The 16,981-nt window shown below is 42.7% G+C and overlaps 1 protein-coding gene, 1 non-coding gene and 1 pseudogene across 5 annotated transcripts in view; 2 read left to right on the top strand and 1 right to left on the bottom strand.

Annotated features, from left to right (window-relative positions):
• The window catches only part of DNAAF9 (dynein axonemal assembly factor 9), a 164,107-nt gene that overhangs the window by 30,356 nt on the left and 116,770 nt on the right, over positions 1 to 16,981 (top strand). For all 4 annotated transcript variants that reach the window (XM_071079596.1, XM_071079595.1, XM_011741278.3 and 1 more), the window contains one exon: positions 14,518 to 14,595. In XM_071079596.1, coding sequence (XP_070935697.1) covers positions 14,518 to 14,595 — 78 coding nt within the window. The remainder of the gene's footprint in view (positions 1 to 14,517; positions 14,596 to 16,981) is intronic.
• On the top strand, positions 4 to 12,899 carry LOC139358491 (ubiquitin-conjugating enzyme E2 variant 1 pseudogene; annotated as a pseudogene).
• Positions 13,979 to 14,087, bottom strand: LOC112426627 (U6 spliceosomal RNA). The gene has a single exon (XR_003018001.1). It is a non-coding gene; the product is annotated as a U6 spliceosomal RNA (small nuclear RNA).

The following is a 16,981-nucleotide window of genomic DNA, read 5'->3' as shown; positions in this document are numbered from 1 at the left end:
TATGAAAAGCAGTATGCCAGTTTTTGTCTGCCACTGGGCGGTTTTTATGAAGAACCCTTGTGGGTGTGCATTATTATGACACCAAAAAGCTGGCAGTTACTTCTCAAGGGCATGGAGCAAGTTAAAAGACTTGAAATGGAAAATAGTTGCTGCTAAAGGCTAGTTCCAGACTGAGGTCCTGTGTCCTTCTTGGAGTTTTCTCCGTCCTTCCTCTCCCTTACCCCATTCTGAGCTAACTGTTGTTCCTGTCTACTCCTGTAGCACCCTAGATTGACTTCTCCTACAGATTTTATGATCCTGTTACTACACATTTGTCACACTTGCACACCAGCCCACCCACCCTGGTCTTTGTACTGGAGGCTTCTTAAGTACAAAAACATAACTTTGTTGTTGTTTGTATGTCAGAAATTTATATAATTTATATAAATTGAGAACTATTCAAGAGCAATGAAAGGGACAGTGCAGAATTTGGGTAAGGGCAATGTACTAGAGGAATGGAAAGATTAGCTTTTGTGGTAAGAACAGTGTCTTTTATTTCAGCATTCCTTGCATCTAGAAAATGACCGGTAAATATTTCTTAAGTGAGTCTGGGACAGGGGGTGGTCCAGAGTACAGATTAAGGAAAATGGCCTGATAGGTTAGCAGCATTACCACGAGTATCTATGTGCCTCCGTGGGATCCTCACTGAAATGACCTGCCCAGTACAGGAAACCAGGGAAGGGGAGCATTGTCATGCTAGAAGTGGGGACATCCTGTTAGGGAGAGAGTAAGTGGGTCCCTTAGAAGCAAGGCACAGAGCTAATTTCTACCCCTCTGAGAAGTACTGGCATCCCTAGCAGATGACTGGAGGCTTGCCTGGGAGAACCACATCACATCCTCTGAAATGGAGCAGCATGGGCTGTGGGGCTGAAGGGAAGCATACCACTTGGACTCCATTTTTCTTTTTCCAAAATCACAGTATTCTCACATTGACTACAAGTAGCAGAACATCCACAAGGCTGTGGAAGCTGCCCCTACTGGGAATTAATGCTCTCTAACTTAGAAGAGTGGGGGCTTGAAGGGAGGCAGGCCATAGGGGTTAGAGAAGAAACTTAATATTTTTATAATATTAATAATGGTAATATTTATTTTTAATTAATTATATGAACTAGGTCTGAGTGCCTACTATATGCCAGGTACTGTTCTAAGCACTTTATGTGAATTGACTGATCTCATTCTTATAGTAACCCTCTGAGGTAGGTCCTATTTTACATCCCCATTTAAGACTGATTAAATGAATTTCCCGATTTCACACAGCTACAGAAAGGCAGAGCTGGGGCCAGATCCAGATGGTCTGGTTTCAGAGCCTGTGCTCCTCACCCCTGGGCTGCAGCTAGAATCATATTGGAAGAAGTGCACTGGGAGGCTACATAGTTGGTATAACCCAAATGAGAGAGGTTTTCTGACCTTAAGGTGCGTCACACTGTGAAGTCACATTCAAAAAGAATGTTATCTCCTTCCAAAAAAAAAAAAAGCCTTTGAAAAGTAATGTAGATCTTTACATTAGGATGGTGTTTTTAGGAAATGGGATGGGCCATGAAGAGGAAATGGTACACATCATAAAGGAAGAGTTACTATAGGTCTTCTCTAGGTCCCTCTCTCCACATCCTGCCCTTTTCTGTAGCTGCTCCTTTTTATTTTCAGATACTTCCTTTTGTCTCCATCTCATTCTACCCCACCTCAGTCTTCTTCTTTCCCCTGCCCTTCCCAGTACTTTGAGGTGTGGAGCAGTTTGGCCTATAGATGTGCTCTGCCACTACCCTCTCTACTCCACTCTGATGGCCTGATGACTGCCTGAGTCAGAAAGGCTCTTACTTCCTTTGCAGGCTAAGAGAAGGAGAGCTATACTTATAGCTTAATTTTTAAAAACTTGTGTTTTATTATATGGCCATACCCAGAAGAAAGTCGTTAGCCCAGATATGTTTTGTTCCTCATGTGGTAGGTGCCAGCATGAGAAAGAAAGCCAAGCCCAGACACAGCTTTTACTTGGCATTTATGCTCTGCCAAACTGAGTCATCGATACAGATAATTATTTCTTCCTGGGAAGCGGTACAGGGAAGTTCCTCTGCTAAGGCATTTTCTGCCTCTAACTTCCTTCTTCTTACTCTCCCACTGCTGGAACTGTGATCTGGTAATGTAAATTTACATCAACCAGCTCCACAAGGAGAGGATCCTAATAGCAAACTTCTAAATAATGAGTAACCAGTGAGCATTCATTCATCTGTTTATGGACAAATAGATCTTCATATTGAAAGCTGGAATAAGAATTAGGAAAAGGGTCAACAAAATGTAAGAAAGAGACCACAGCATATTAGATGCAGGGATAGATCAGCATGCTTTAAAAAAAGATTTTCTTCAAGGAACAAAATAAATAATTGAGAAAATGTCTCTTTTTGGTACTTTTTAGGAACAAAATTTATTTAAAAAATGAGATCTGTCAATGAGGTGAACAGTCAGAATTAAAAAGGGAGATGGAGGACATATAAGAAAAGATTGTAGGAAGTCTCAGAATTTATTAGTAGAATGAAAACTTGCATTAAAAAATAGATATCAAATTTAATACCCTTAAAAAATCTGATCAGTTGACACACTTGAAAAGCTTTTCCAGAATACAGAGGAAGGGGCCAAGTAGATTAAATCAATGGGGAAGATGATGATGAAGTGGAGAGTAGAGAGTGGAAATTGGTGATATTGAAAGGAAAGAATTAAATTGAAGGTTGTTATGTAATAGTCTGTACCTCCCTCTACCACTCTCCTCTCCCCTCAAGTGACAAGCAACCAGACATTTGCAGATGCCACCTCCACCCTAGGAAAAACAAAGAACAGATCTGGGTGGAGGTTCTGTAAAAAAACTGAAAAGGGCCTGGTGAGTGGCTCACACTTGTAATCAAGCCTAGCACTTTGGGAGGCCAAGGCAGGAGGATCACTTGAGGGCAGGAGTTCAAGACCAGCCTGGCAACAAAAAGTTTTTAAAAATTAGTTGGGCACGGTTGGGCGTGGTGGCTCATGCGTGTAATCCCAGCACTTTAGGAGGTGGAGGTGGGTGGATCATGAGGTCAAGAGATGAAGACCATCTTGGCCAATATGGTGAAACCTCATCTCTACTAAAAATACAAAAATTAGCTGGGCGTGGTAGCAGGCACCTGTTACCCCAGCTACTCAGGAGGCTGAGGCAGGAGAATTACTTGAACCCAGGAGGCAGTGAGCCAAGATTGTGCCACTGCACTCCAGCCTGGGTGACAGTGTGAGACTCCATCTCAAAAAAAAAAAAAAAAAAATGAGCTGGGCACAGTGGCATGTGCCTACAGTTCCATCTACTTGGGAGGCTGAGGCCAGAGGATAGCTTGAGCCCTGGAGCTCCAGGCTGCAGTGGGCTGATTGAACTACTGCACTCCAGCCTGAGCAACAAAGTGAGACCCTGTCTCAAAATAAATAAATAAAAATTAAATAAATAAACTGAAAGGCAAGACGAAACAAAAAGATTTCATTGGCTAGTGTAGTTTTTGCTTCCTGAGAGAGTAAAGCTGTTCACATTTTGGCATGTAGAATATAAGGGGATGGAGACCCAGTAATAGAAGCTCTGCTTATCAGTTATCAGGAATATACAGCTTCCAGTTAACCTTTTCATTGCCTCATTTCAAAGTACGAATAGGAAGCCAAAGATCACCAGACATTTGATTAAACAGCAATAACTCAAAAGAAAAAGATGAAGTTTTTTTTTAAAAAACCAGTTCATTAAGACCCAAAGATAATTTAAGGTATAGAAGAAAAGACATAAAACCCTTTTTGGATGCCCAGAAAAATGTAAGATTTCACAACCATAGGACAAGTAAATGTTGTAATAACTGAATGTGTGGAAAATACGAGCTCTAGAAAATCATAATTGATGAAATCAATAGAGGGGTGGAAGGTAAAGTTAGGAAAGTCTTTAGAAAGGTAGAATAAAAACATCACAGTTATAGAAAATATGAGAAAAAACTTAAAAGACTTTAACTTTAAAAGTTAACTTTAGGCCGGGCTCGGTGGCTCACACCTGTAACCCCAGCACTGTGGGAGACCAAGGTGGGTGGATCAGCTGAGGTCAGGAGTTCAAGACCAGTCTGGTCAACATGGCGAGACCCCATCTCTACTAACGACAGAAAAATAGCTGGGTGTGCCGGGCGCGGTGGCTCAAGCCTGTAATCCCAGCACTTTGGGAGGCTGAGACGGGCGGATCACGAGGTCGGGAGATCGAGACCATCCTGGCTAACACGGTGAAACCCCGTCTCTACTAAAAAAATACAAAAAACTAGCCGGGCGAGGTGGTGGGCGCCTGTAGTCCCAGCTACTCGGGAGGCTGAGGCAGGAGAATGGCGTGAACCCGGGAGGCGGAGCTTGCAGTGAGCTGAGATCCGGCCACTGCACTCCAGCCTGGGCGACAGAGCGAGACTCCGTCTCAAAAAAAAAAAAAAATAGCTGGGTGTGGTGGCACATGCCTGTAGTCCCAGCTACCCGGGAGGCTGAGGCAGGAGAATTGCTCAAACCCAGGAAGTGGAGGTTGCAGTGAATTGAGATCGCACCACTACACTCCAGCCTGGGTGACAGAGCGAGACGCCATCTCAAAAAAGAAAAAAAAAAAAGTTAACTTTAAATGTTAAAAGACCGATCTGAGAATTCTAATATCCAATGAGTAGAATTTCTAGAAAGAGGAGGCAGGGATACCATAAGGAAAGAAATCTTTTTAAAAAATAGACATTTCCGCCGGGCGCGGTGGCTCATGCCTGTAATCCCAGCACTTTGGGAGGCCGAGACGGGCGGATCACGAGGTCAGGAGATCGAGACCATCCTGGCTAACATGGTGAAACCCCGTCTCTACTAAAAAATACAAAAAACTAGCCGGGCGAGGCGGCGGGCGCCTGTAGTCCCAGCTACTCGGGAGGCTGAGGCAGGAGAATGGCGTGAACCCGGGAGGCAGAGCTTGCAGTGAGCCGAGATCCGGCCACTGCACCCCAGCCTGGGTGACAGAGCGAGACTCCGTCTAAAAAAATAAATAAATAAATAAATAAATAAAATAAAATAAAATAAAATAAAATAAACATTTCCAATCATAAAGAGAAATAAAAGCTTTTAAATTAAATCACTTAGGTATGAATGGGAAGAGGAAAAAAAAAAACCTTAATCTGTCCGTGACATTTCAGACACTAAGGATAAAAGAAAATCTTTTTTTTTTTTTTTTTTTTGAGATGGAGTTTCACTCTCGTTGCCCAGGCCGGAGTGCAATGGCACAATCTTGGCTCACTGCAACCTCTGCCTCCCGGGTTCAAACGATTCTTCTGCCACAGCCTCCCAAGAAGCTAGGATTACAGGCATGCACCACCATGCCTGGCTGATTTTGTATTTTTAGTAGAAATGGGGTTTCACCATGTTGGCCAGGGTGGTCCCAAACTCCTGACCTCAGGTGATCTGCCTGCCTCAGCTTCCGAAAGTGCTGGGATTACAGGCATGAGCCACCTGTACCCAGCCTGGATGAAAGAATATCTTTAAAAGCTTCCAGGAAGGTGGTCAGTAAGGTTGGCCAAAAAAGAAAAAAAAAGCTTCCTGGAAGAAAAAACAAGTCACCCACCACAAAACAACAAAAACTGGTTCCCAAACCAACAAACCCCCCCCCAAAACAAAAACACAACCACAAACAAAATAATGAAACAATGGTCTTCAAGAAACTAGGCATCAGGCAGTGAGGAATCCTGATTCCCTGAGTGATGGAAACAATCAAGGTGAGCCCCGTGATGGTACTAGCTTATTACTTTGAGAAAGTTTGCAGACACAGCATAGAGAAGAGAGTACCCAGGTGGAGCCCAGTGCACTCCCTGAGTTAGGAGATGCAGCTGGGAGTCTCGGGAGACCAAAGCAGTTAGAGTACTAAAGAGGAAAGAACCATCCAAAGATTCCCCTTTCCCTAGTCAGTACTCAGCAGAGTATTGATCCATGTTGTCATGTATGTGGTAACTACTCAAAGTCAAGAGAAGCCTGTCTGAAAGGATTCGAGGATAGTGCCTGATGTGTGTGTTCAGGGCTGAGAACAGTGCCTGTTTTCACCAGTTAGACTGGAAAAACACATACAGGCCTATCTTAATTTATTGTGCCTTGGTTTGTTGCACTTTGTAGATATTGCATTTTTTTTTTTCACAAATTTATCGTTTGTGGCAGCCTGCATCCAGCAAGCCTGCTGGCTCCATTTTTCCAACAGCATGTGCTCACTTTGTGTCTCTGTGTCACATTTTGGTAATTCTCATAATATTTCAAGCTTTTTTATTATTGTTATATCTGTTATGATAATCCATGATGAGTGATCTTTGATGTTACCATCGGAATTGTTTTGGGACGCCACAAACAGCACCCATATGAAATGATGAACTTAATAAATGGGTGTGTTCTGACGCTTCACTGGCTGTTCCCTCATTTTTTGCTTTCTTCTCTGACTTCCCTATTCCTTGACCGTAACAATATTGAAATTAGGCCAATTAATAACCTTTATTGTAACCCCAGCACTTTGGGAGACCAAGGTGGGCGGATCACCTGAGGTCAGGAGTTCAAGACCAGTCTGGTCAACACGGCGAGACCCCGTCTCTACTAACAGTAGAAAAATAGCCGGGTGGCCAATAAAGGTTCAAGGGAAAGGAAGAGTCACAATTATCTCATTTTAAATCAAAAGCTGGAAATGGTTAAGCTTGGTGAAGGAGGCATGTCGAAAGCCAAGACAGGCTGAAAGCTAGACCTCTTGCACCAAACTGCTAAGTTGTGAATGCAAAGGAAAAGTTCTTGAAGGAAACTAAAAGCACTACTTCAGTGAACACAAATTATAAGAAAGTGAAACAACCATATTGCTGATATGGAGAAAGTTTGAGTGGTCTGGTTAAAAGATCAAACCAACCATAACATTCCCTTAAACCAAAGCCTAATCCAGAGCAAAGCCCTAATTCTCTTTAATGTAAAGCCTGAGAATGTTGAGGAAGCCGCAGAAGAAAAGTTTAAAGCTAGCAGAGCTTGATTTATGAGGTTTAAGGAAAGAAGCTGTCTCTATAACGTAAAAGTGCAAGATGAAGCAGTAAGTGCTGATTTAGAAGCTGCAGCAAGTTATTCAGAAGATCTACCTAAGATACTTGATGAAGGTGGCTACGCTAAACAACAGATTTTCAGTGCGGACAACAGCCTTGTATAAGAAGATGATGCCATCTAGGACTTTCTTTTTTATTTTATTTTTTTATTTTTGAGACAGAGTCTCGCCGTGTTGCCCAGCCTGGAGTGCAGTGGTGTTATCACGGCTCACTGCAGCCTTGACCTCCCAAACTCAAGCCATCCTCCCACCTCAGCCTCCCAACTAGCTGTGACTACAGGGGTACACCACCATGCCCAGCTAACGTTTCTATTTTTTGTGGAAATGGAGTCTCACCATGTTGCCAGGGCTGGTCTTGAACTCCTGGGCTCAAGTGATCCTCCCACCTCGGCCTCCCAAAGTGCTGGGATTACATGTGTGAGCCACAGCGCCCAGCCTGTAGGACTTTCATAAATAGAGAGAAGTCAGTGCCTAGCTTCAAAGGACAGCCTGACTCTCTTGTTAGGGGCCAATGCAGCTGGTGACTTTTAAGTTGAAGTCATTGCTCATTTACCATTCTGGAAATCCTAGGGCCCTTAGGGATTATGCTAAATCTACTCTGTGCTCTTTAAATGGATCACCAAAGCCTGGATGATAGCACATCTGTTTACAGCATGACTTACTGAATATTTTAAGCCCACTGTTGAGTCCTACTGCTCAGAAAAAAAGATTCCTTTCAAATATTACTGCTGATTGACAGTGCAGCTAGACACCAAAGAGCTCTAATGGAGGTGTACAAGAGAATTAATGTTGTTTCATGCCTACTAATGCAACATCCATTCTGTAGCCCATGGATCAAGGAGTCATTTCGACTTTAAAGGCTTATTACTTAAGAAATACATTTTGTTAGGCAATAAACTCCTCTGATGGATCTGGGCAAAAAAAAAAAAATGGAAAGCCTTCTCAAAAAGATTCACCAATCTAGACGACGTTAAGAGCATTCATGATTCATAGGAGGATGTCACAATATTGACATTAACAGGAGTTTGTGAGAAGTGGATTCCAGATGTCATGAATGACTTTGAGGGGTTCAAGACTTCAGTAAAGGGAGTCACTGCAGATTTGGTAGAAATAGCAAGACAACTAGAATTAGAAGTGGAGCCTGAAGATGTGACTGACTTGCTGCAATCCCATGTTAAAAACTTGAAATGGATGGGGAGTTGCTTCTTCTGGATGAGTAAAGAAAGTGGTTTCTTGAGATGGACTCTACTCCTGGTGAAGATGCTGTGAACATTGTTGAAATGTCAACAAAGGACTTAGAATATTCCGCAAACTTAGTTAATAAAGCAGTGGCATGGTTTGAGAGGATTGACTCCAATTTTGAAAAAAGTTCTACTGTGGGTAAAATGCTAGCAAGGCCAGGCATGGTGGCTCACGCCTGTAATCCTAGCACTTTGGGAGGCCAAGGTGGGCGGATCACTGAGGTCAGAAGTTCAAGACCAGCCTGACCAACATGGTGAAACCCTCTACTATAAATACAAAAATTAGCTGGGTATGGTGGTACGCACCTGTAATCCCAGCTACTCAGGAGACTGAGGCAAGAGAATCGCTTGAACCCAGGAGACAGGTTGCAGTGAGCCGCGATCACGCCCCTGGTCTCCAGCCTGGGCAACAGACCAAGACTCCTCCTAAAAATAAATAAATAAATAAAATGTTATCAAATAGCCTGACATATTACAGAGAAGTCTTTTGTGAAAGTAAGAGTCAACTGATGCGGCAAAACTTCATTGTTGTCTTATTTTAAGAAATTGCTGCTGGCACAGTGGATCATGCCTGTAATCCTAGTACTTTGGGAGACTGAGGCAAGAGGATCACTTGAGACTAGGAGTTCAAGATCAACCTGGGCAACATAACATGATCCCATCTTTACAAAAACAGATTTTTGTTTTAATTAGTTGGCATGATGGTGCACCTGTAGTTCTAGCTACTCAGGAGGCTAAGCCGAGAAGATTGCTTGAGAAGGAAGCAGTCTTTCTGGAGGATTGCTCCAGAAGTCAAGGCTGCAGTGAGCTATGATTGCGCCACTGCACTCCAACCTGGGTGACAGAACGAGACTCTATTTCAAGAAAACGAAAAGAAGGAGAGAGAGAAAGAGAGGAAGGAAAGGAAAGGAAAGGAAGGGGAGAGAAAGGGATTGCCACAGCCTCTCAACCTTCAGCAGCCAACACCCTGATCAGTCAGCAGGCATCAATATGGAGGCAAGACCCTCCACCAGCAAAATGGTTATGACCCACTGAAGGCTCAGTTGACTGTTCGCATTTTTTAGTAATAAAGTATTTTAAAATTAAGGTATGTACATTTGATTTTTTTAGATGTGTTATTGCTAAAAAAAATAGACTTTAATAGACTATGGTACGTTGTAAACATAACTTTTATATGTACTAGGAAACCAAAATATGTGTGTGACTTGCTTTATTGCATTATTCACTTTATTATAGTGATTTGGAACCAAGCCTGCAATAGCTCTGAGGTATGCCTGTAATTCACTGGGCCCTGGGTAGAGCACTCAGCAGGATTTTGTCTCAGTAGCAGGGAAAAATCAACCCTGCACTGAGCAGTGGCTTCAGACCTTCCTAATAATTCATAAAAGCAGGACCCCAAAGGATCAAACTGTTTTCTAGTAACTTAACTGCTTTCCAGAACAAAGCATAAGAATATTTATAGGAATACCAAAATATTTAGCACCCAGCAAGGTAAAATTCATAGTGTCTGGCATCCAGAGATCATCAGGCTTTAAAAAAGCAGGAAAACACAATTGATAATGAGGTAATCAGTCTTCAAAATTGGCCTAGAATTGACAGAAATATTAGAAGACAAGGACATTAAAACAGTTATTATAACTGCATTTCATGTGTTCAAGAGGCTAGAGAAAAGACTGAGTCATAGAATATATAAAAAGAGACCCACAACTGGGTGCAGTGCCGTGTGCCTGTAGTCTCAGCCATTCAGGAGGCTGAGGCAGGAGGATCACTTGCATCCAAGAGTTCAAGGCCAGCCTGGGCAACATAGCAAGACCGCTGTCTCAAAAACAAAACAAAACAAAAATTCAAACTTCTAGAGATGAAAACTACAGCATCTAAGATGAGAAATACACTGGATAATAATGAATGTAATAATTGAGAATTTTTTTAAGAGGAAATATACACTAGATGAGATTAATGACAGATTGGGTAATGCCAAAGAAAAGATTAGTGAATTTGAAGCCATAGCATTAGAAACTATCCAAGGTGAAGTGCAGAGAAAATAAAGAATCCAAAGTCATAGTCATGAGGACAGCATAAAGACATTTTATGTCTTTTTGTTTTGTTTTGTTTTCCTTTTTGTGGAGAACAGGGTCTCTCTATATTGCCCAGGCGGGTCTTGGACTCCTGGGCTCATACTGTCCTCCTGCTTCTGCCTCCCGGAGAGCTGGGATTACAGGTGTGAGAAAAGTTTGCTTTGCATTAATCTTTTTTTTTTTCTTTCTTTTTTGAGACGGAGTGTCACTCTGTCACCCAGGCTGGAGAGCAAAGGCACGATCTTGGCTCACTGCAACCTCCGCCTTCTGGGTTCAAGTGATTCTCCTGCCTCAGCCTCCCAAGTAGCTGAGATTACAGGTGTGTGCCACCACACCTGGCTAATTTTTGTATTTTAGTAGCAAGGGGTTTCACCATGTTGGCCAGGCTGGTCTTGAACTCCTGACCTCAGGTGATCTGCCCGCCTCAGCCTCCCAAATTGCTGGGATTACAAGCATGAGCCACTGTGCCCAGCCTGCATTAATCCTTTCTTAGCTATTGGATAACGTGTTCCACCAAACAAGGTAGTTAACCAAGAAAGAGGAGACAAGTAAACCACAGAGCCAAATCCATCAACTGAGAGCTCCAGGATGATATCAAAGAATGTGAATGTCCAGCCAGAATGAGGTAGAAGAAGAAAGGGAATTTGATAGAGTTTCTGATATGTTTAAATCAGTAGTTCTCAATCGGGGTGAATTTGTCTTCTCCTTCCCCGTAGGCATTTGACAATGTTTGGAAATATTTTTGGTTTGCACTGTGTGGGGGAGGTGTTATAGGCAGCTAGTGAGGGCCTGCAATGCACAGGGCAACCCCACAGAACAAAGAAATATCAAGCCCAAAATGAAAATAGTGTTACTGTTGAGACACCCTGGAGTAGGCAAATTGGATGGGGCTGTTAGAAAAAAATAGAATTGATTTGTAAAAAAAAGTATACAGGTGAAAAAAAATGAAGCTGTTAGTACTTCTAAGAATAATAATAAAGCAAATTGGAATGTAAAATGTACTTAGCCTGCAGTAAATACTATTTACATGGTTTTAACATTGTAAACAATAATTATTAATAAACCACTTCAAGTGACAGCAACGCAAGATGACAGCCACAACGGGCTCACTATTAAAAGTCCCTTGCAATTTCTGACTGTTGGAAGAACTTGAAGAAGGCCAGAAAGGAGTAGGAGATGACACAGTTAGCTGGGGTCTAGAAGATTACGAAGACATGACACTTACAACATGGACAGGGATGATAATTGGGCCTCCAAGAACAATTTATGAAAACTGAATATATAGCCTTAAAATAGAATATGGACCTAAATACTCAGAAACACCCCCCCCTTGTAAGATTTGTAACAAAAAATTAATATGAATGGAGTTAATAGTTTTAATGGAGGGGTGGACGCAAGAGCCATATCAGTGCTATCAAAATGGCAGAATTCATATAGCATCAAAGTTGTCCTGCAAGAGCTTCGGCACCTAATGATGTCTAAAGAAAATATGAAACTCCCTCAGCCACCTGAAGGACAGTGTTAGAGCAATTAATCAAAAAGAAAAACCACAGCCCTTCCCCTTTCCCCCGACATTGAATTTAAGCAGTCTTCATTTTTCACAGTAGTAAATTTTCTAGATATGTCTTGTAGACCTCGGAGTACTGAAAAGGAAGCTCCCATTCAAAGGAAGTTAAGATACTGTAAATGATACTAATTTGTTGTCCATTTGAAATATGTAAGTTGTGCTATAACAAATCATCCTGTCAAGTGTAGCCACTGTCCACGTAGTAGAACTTCTGGGATCAAGAAAGTCTGTTTAAATTGATTCCCATCATAACTGGTGGGGCACATCTAACTCAACTGTGAAAAGACACATCACACAATCACCTTGCTGCTGATTACATGGCCTGGGGTCTCTGCCTTTTCCCCTTATCCTCCCACCTCCCACTTTCCCTGCAACAACAGCCCTCTAGCCTGGAGGGCTTGTTAGAGTAGATGTGAAGGCTTCAGGTCATAGCCTGTGGGACTACTGCTGGGTATGTGGGGTGCTTTGCCTGCACTCCTGGTTTCTTAAAGTCTTAAGTGATGCCCCTTCCAAGCCATCATCCTTTCCCCCACACTCCTTCGCTTCCGCCTTTGGCCAAAGCATAGATTGTAACCCCTCTACTCCCCTCTGAGATTGGCCTTTGGTGAGGAATTCAGAGCTTTCCCCATATCTTCTCTCCCCCACCTTTATCAAGGGGTGCTGTTTTTTATTCCGTCCTCCTCAAGTTGCTTTTTGCACCATCACCACCTAACACCTTCCATGACACTTCCTTGCTTTGGCCAGAAGCCATCAGGTAAGGTTGGAAAGAGTCTTTGACCTCCCTTTGTTTAGTTTTGGAACCGTACTTACTCACTCTCCACCAGCCTGGGAAATGGGTATTGGGTCCTCAGCCCTGCCACTCTGCTGTCATCAGCTGATGCATTGTTTTTTTTTTTTTTTTTTTTTTTTTTTGAGACGGAGTCTCGCTCTGTCGCCCAGGCTGGAGTGCAGTGGCGCGATCTCGGCTCACTGCAAGCTCCGCCTCCCGGGTTCACGCCATTCTCCTGCCTCAGCCTCCCGAGTAGCTGGGACTACAGGCGCCCACAACCGCGCCCGGCTAATTTTTTGTATTTTTAGTAGAGACGGGGTTTCACCGTGGTCTCGATCTCCTGACCTTGTGATCCGCCCGCCTCGGCCTCCCAAAGTGCTGGGATGACAGGCGTGAGCCACCGCGCCCGGCCTGATGCATTGTTTTTAACTCAGGTTTTGATAAGGTGAAAATAATAGTCACCAGGGTTACTCAGACCTGCCAGCTCTCAGAGTCCTTGGTGGTTAAACTTGGAGAAGGGCCACATAAAGACACTTGGAAGCACACATGATCCCTCTGAATTGTTTTACTTTCCTGTAATTGCTTTTGCTTTTAAAAATCGAAGTTTTAAACAGGGCTTTCATTTGGTCATCCTTGCGATCCACTGGGGTCTAGTTTGGAATCTGACAACTGGAACAAAAAGAACCCTGAATCCGGTGCATGCCTTGGTTTTGGTACTGCTGCTGCTTCTCAAGATCCTCAGCAGGGATTAAGAAAGAACCAGGTGTGCACAGCAGATCCCTGAAATTGGCAGGCTTGACCTCCTGGCAGATTGCTTCGTCTTTCCACTTTCTGTTCAGGACCACTAAATGCTGATGCATACCAAAATAAAAGCAATTCATTGTGTAAAAAAATTATTAATAAGCCAAAAAAGTCATTTTATGGTTTTAAATGATGTTAGGATATGTGTGTGTAAACAGTTTGGGGGCCAGGCACGGTGGTTCATGCTTGTAATCCCAGCACTTTGGTAGGCTGAGATGGGTGGATTGCTTGAGCCTGAGAGTTTGAGAAAGAAACAGTTTGGGAATAGGAATGGATGTAGAAGAACTACATCTTTGCCAGAAGTCAATATTTAGTTTCTAAAGAAAATGAAGTGAGTTCTAAGTGGTTGTTTCATTTTTTAAAAAATTATTTTTTGAAAATGTGGAATGCTTTATGAATTTACATGTCATCCTTGGAATTTGCATGTCCTCCTTGCACAGGGGCCATGGTAATCTTCTCTGTATCCTTCCAATTTTAATATATGTGCTGCTGAAGGGAGCACCTAAGTGTTTGCTTATGAGGAGTGAGACTAGTCAGGGTTTGTGAAAGGTTGGAGTCGGGGATTACCATTTTTTATTATAAGCCTTTTGTACCATTTGATTTTTAAAGCATGGACATGGATTTTTTTATTAAAATTTTATTTAAAACAAAGGCAAAAAATACACAATATACAAGTCTATATGTGCATGTGTGTGTGTATAAGTATATATGTGCCCATTATTGAAGATAATCGGTACCAAAGTTTCTGAAAAAATAGTTTCCTTGTATGGGAAAACATTATATGTATAGGTCTAATATAATTGATAAAATTTTGATTTATTCTATTCACACTAGTTTACACCAAAAGAGTCATTTCTGAACATCAGAAAATAATTCTGATTGTCCTAATGATATTGACTTAATTATTTCAATGTTTTTGCTCTCTGTTGCAGTTGCAGGATGTGAGTTTGAATCTATGGAATGTCTACAGCAAGATGGATCCTATGTCTCTGGAGAGTTTGCTTTCAGATGTAAGGAGCCAAACAGTAACTTTTAAATATTAGTATACGTCCAGCTCAGTGACCTGCTAGTGATCTTTAATTTGAAGAAATGCAAAGTATACTTTAGTTTGCCTTAGTCAAAAAATAGAGCAGTTTCTTTCTTGATTATTGTCTTGAATTCCTTGGGGTTATAAAGGAGCCTGGCAAGTGACACTGCTCCCTCTTCCACTCTGAGGTAATCTCACTGGAGGCAAAACCAGGGCCTCCTGCCTGGCCTTAGGTTTAGGTTTTTACCTAAAGGTGTTCTTTCTGTTGGACTGGACTTTATAAAAACAATGCAGAAGGCTTTCTCTGGCATGAAAAGATAAAAAGATGAGATTATGGCTTAAAGGAATCAAGGATTAGAGCTGGGGGCAAACTTTTTCTGTGAAAGTCTAGTTAGTGATATTTTAGCCTTTGTGTGCCTTACGGTCTCAGTGGCAACTACTTGACAATGCCACAGTAGCATGAAAACAGCTCTAGACAGTCTTTAAACAAATGGGTATGTCTGTGTTCCCAGGAAACTATTTACAAAAATACATGGCCTGTCTATATCAGGATTGGGGGGAAATTTGCAATGAGGAGCAACAAACAGACCTAAAGCTTTAGGACTCTGTACTCTGGTTAGGCTGGTCAGTAGTGTCTCTCGGTGGCTGTAGATCGATATGCATGGTCATGGACTGAGAATTAGCCATTTCTCCAAGGAGATTCAGTGCAATTAGCGAGGAACAATATTTAACAACCAAGATCTGGGCATTAGGTATGTTTCTTGCTTCTGTGGGGACATTGGTTTTAGGCCCTTTGAGTGGGCATGCTGAGAAAATAAAGTAAAAGAATCATAAGGAAAGGAAAAGATACAGTTTCAAAAATTGTATTTCCTTGAAAGCACAGAAGGTTTGAATCTACATATTGAAAAGTGCAGACTGGGCACAGTGGCTCACGCCTGGTGAGGAGGCTGAGGCAGGCGGATTACCTGAGGTCAGGAGTACAAGACCAGCCTGGCCAACATGGTGAAACCCCATTTCTACTAAAAATACAAAAATTAGCCAGGCACAATGATGCACTCCTGTAATCCCTACTACTCAGGAGGCTGAGGCAGGAGAATCGCTTGAATCCAGGAGGTGGAGGTTACAGTGAGCTGAGATCATGCCCCTATACTTCAGCCTGGGTGACAGAGCAAGACTCTATCTATAAAAAAGAAAAGAGGTCAGGTGCGGTGGCTCACACCTGTAGTCCCAGCACTTCAAGAGGCCAAGGCGGGTGGATCACGAGGTCAGGAGATGAAGACCATCCTGACTAAAAATACAAAAAAATTAGTCAGGTGTGGTGGTGGACACCTGTAGTCCCAGCTACTCGGGAGGCTGAGGTAGGAGAATGGCAGGAACCCGGGAGGCGGAGCTTGCAGTGAGCCGAGATCCACCACCACACTCCAGCCTGGGTGACAGAGCAAGACTCCGTCTCAAGAAAACAAAAAAGAAAAGGATATACCATGCCTCAGAGAAAATTGTCCAACAATGGTCAACACTGAGACATATTTTAATAAAGTTACTAGACTTTGCCCCAAGCCCTGAATCCCCCCAAAAAACAGTAAAATCCTTTGGCATCCAGTTACAGATAAACTAGAAAAATGCAGGGTGGCCTTGAGTTTCTCCATAGCAGAAAAAAAATGAAGCAAAACACCTATAATAAAATCCTCAACAAAAACATAACACCCACATTTTATTTTATTTATTTAAAAAATGTGTGTGTGTGTGTATATATATATATATATATATATATATATATATATATATATATATTTAGAGACAGGGTCTTGCTGTGTTGCCCAAGTTGGAGTGCAGCAGTGATCATAGCTCACTACAGCCTTGCACTCCTGAGCTCAAGTGATTCTTGCACCTCAGCCTCCTGAGGAGCTGGGACTACAGACGTGCATCACCACACCTGGCTAATTTTTTATTTTTCTCTAGAGATCAGGTATTGCTGTGTTGCCCAGGGTGGTCTTGAATTGCTGGAACCTGGGTGGCAGAGGTTGCAGTGAGCCAAGATTGTGCCATTGCACTCCAGCCCAGGCAACAACAGCGAGATTCCATCTTTAAAAAAAAAAAAAACCTGGCCGGGCGCGGTGGCTCAAGCCTGTAATCCCAGCACTTTGGGAGGCCGAGACGGGCGGATCACGAGGTCAGGAGATCGAGACCATCCTGGCTAACACCGTGAAACCCCGTCTCTACTAAAAATACAAAAATCTAGCCGGGCGAGGTGGCGGGCGCCTGTAGTCCCAGCTACTCCGGAGGCTGAGGCAGGAGAATGGCGTAAACCCGGGAGGTGGAGCTTGCAGTGAGCTGAGATCCGGCCACTACACTCCAGCCCGGGCTACAGA

The sequence above is a fragment of the Macaca nemestrina genome, chromosome 15, assembly GCF_043159975.1.
Source record: "Macaca nemestrina isolate mMacNem1 chromosome 15, mMacNem.hap1, whole genome shotgun sequence".
Classification (NCBI taxonomy): domain Eukaryota; kingdom Metazoa; phylum Chordata; class Mammalia; order Primates; family Cercopithecidae; genus Macaca; species Macaca nemestrina.
Note: the sequence above shows the minus strand (reverse complement) of the source record. Positions and strands in the feature narration are given on the sequence as shown.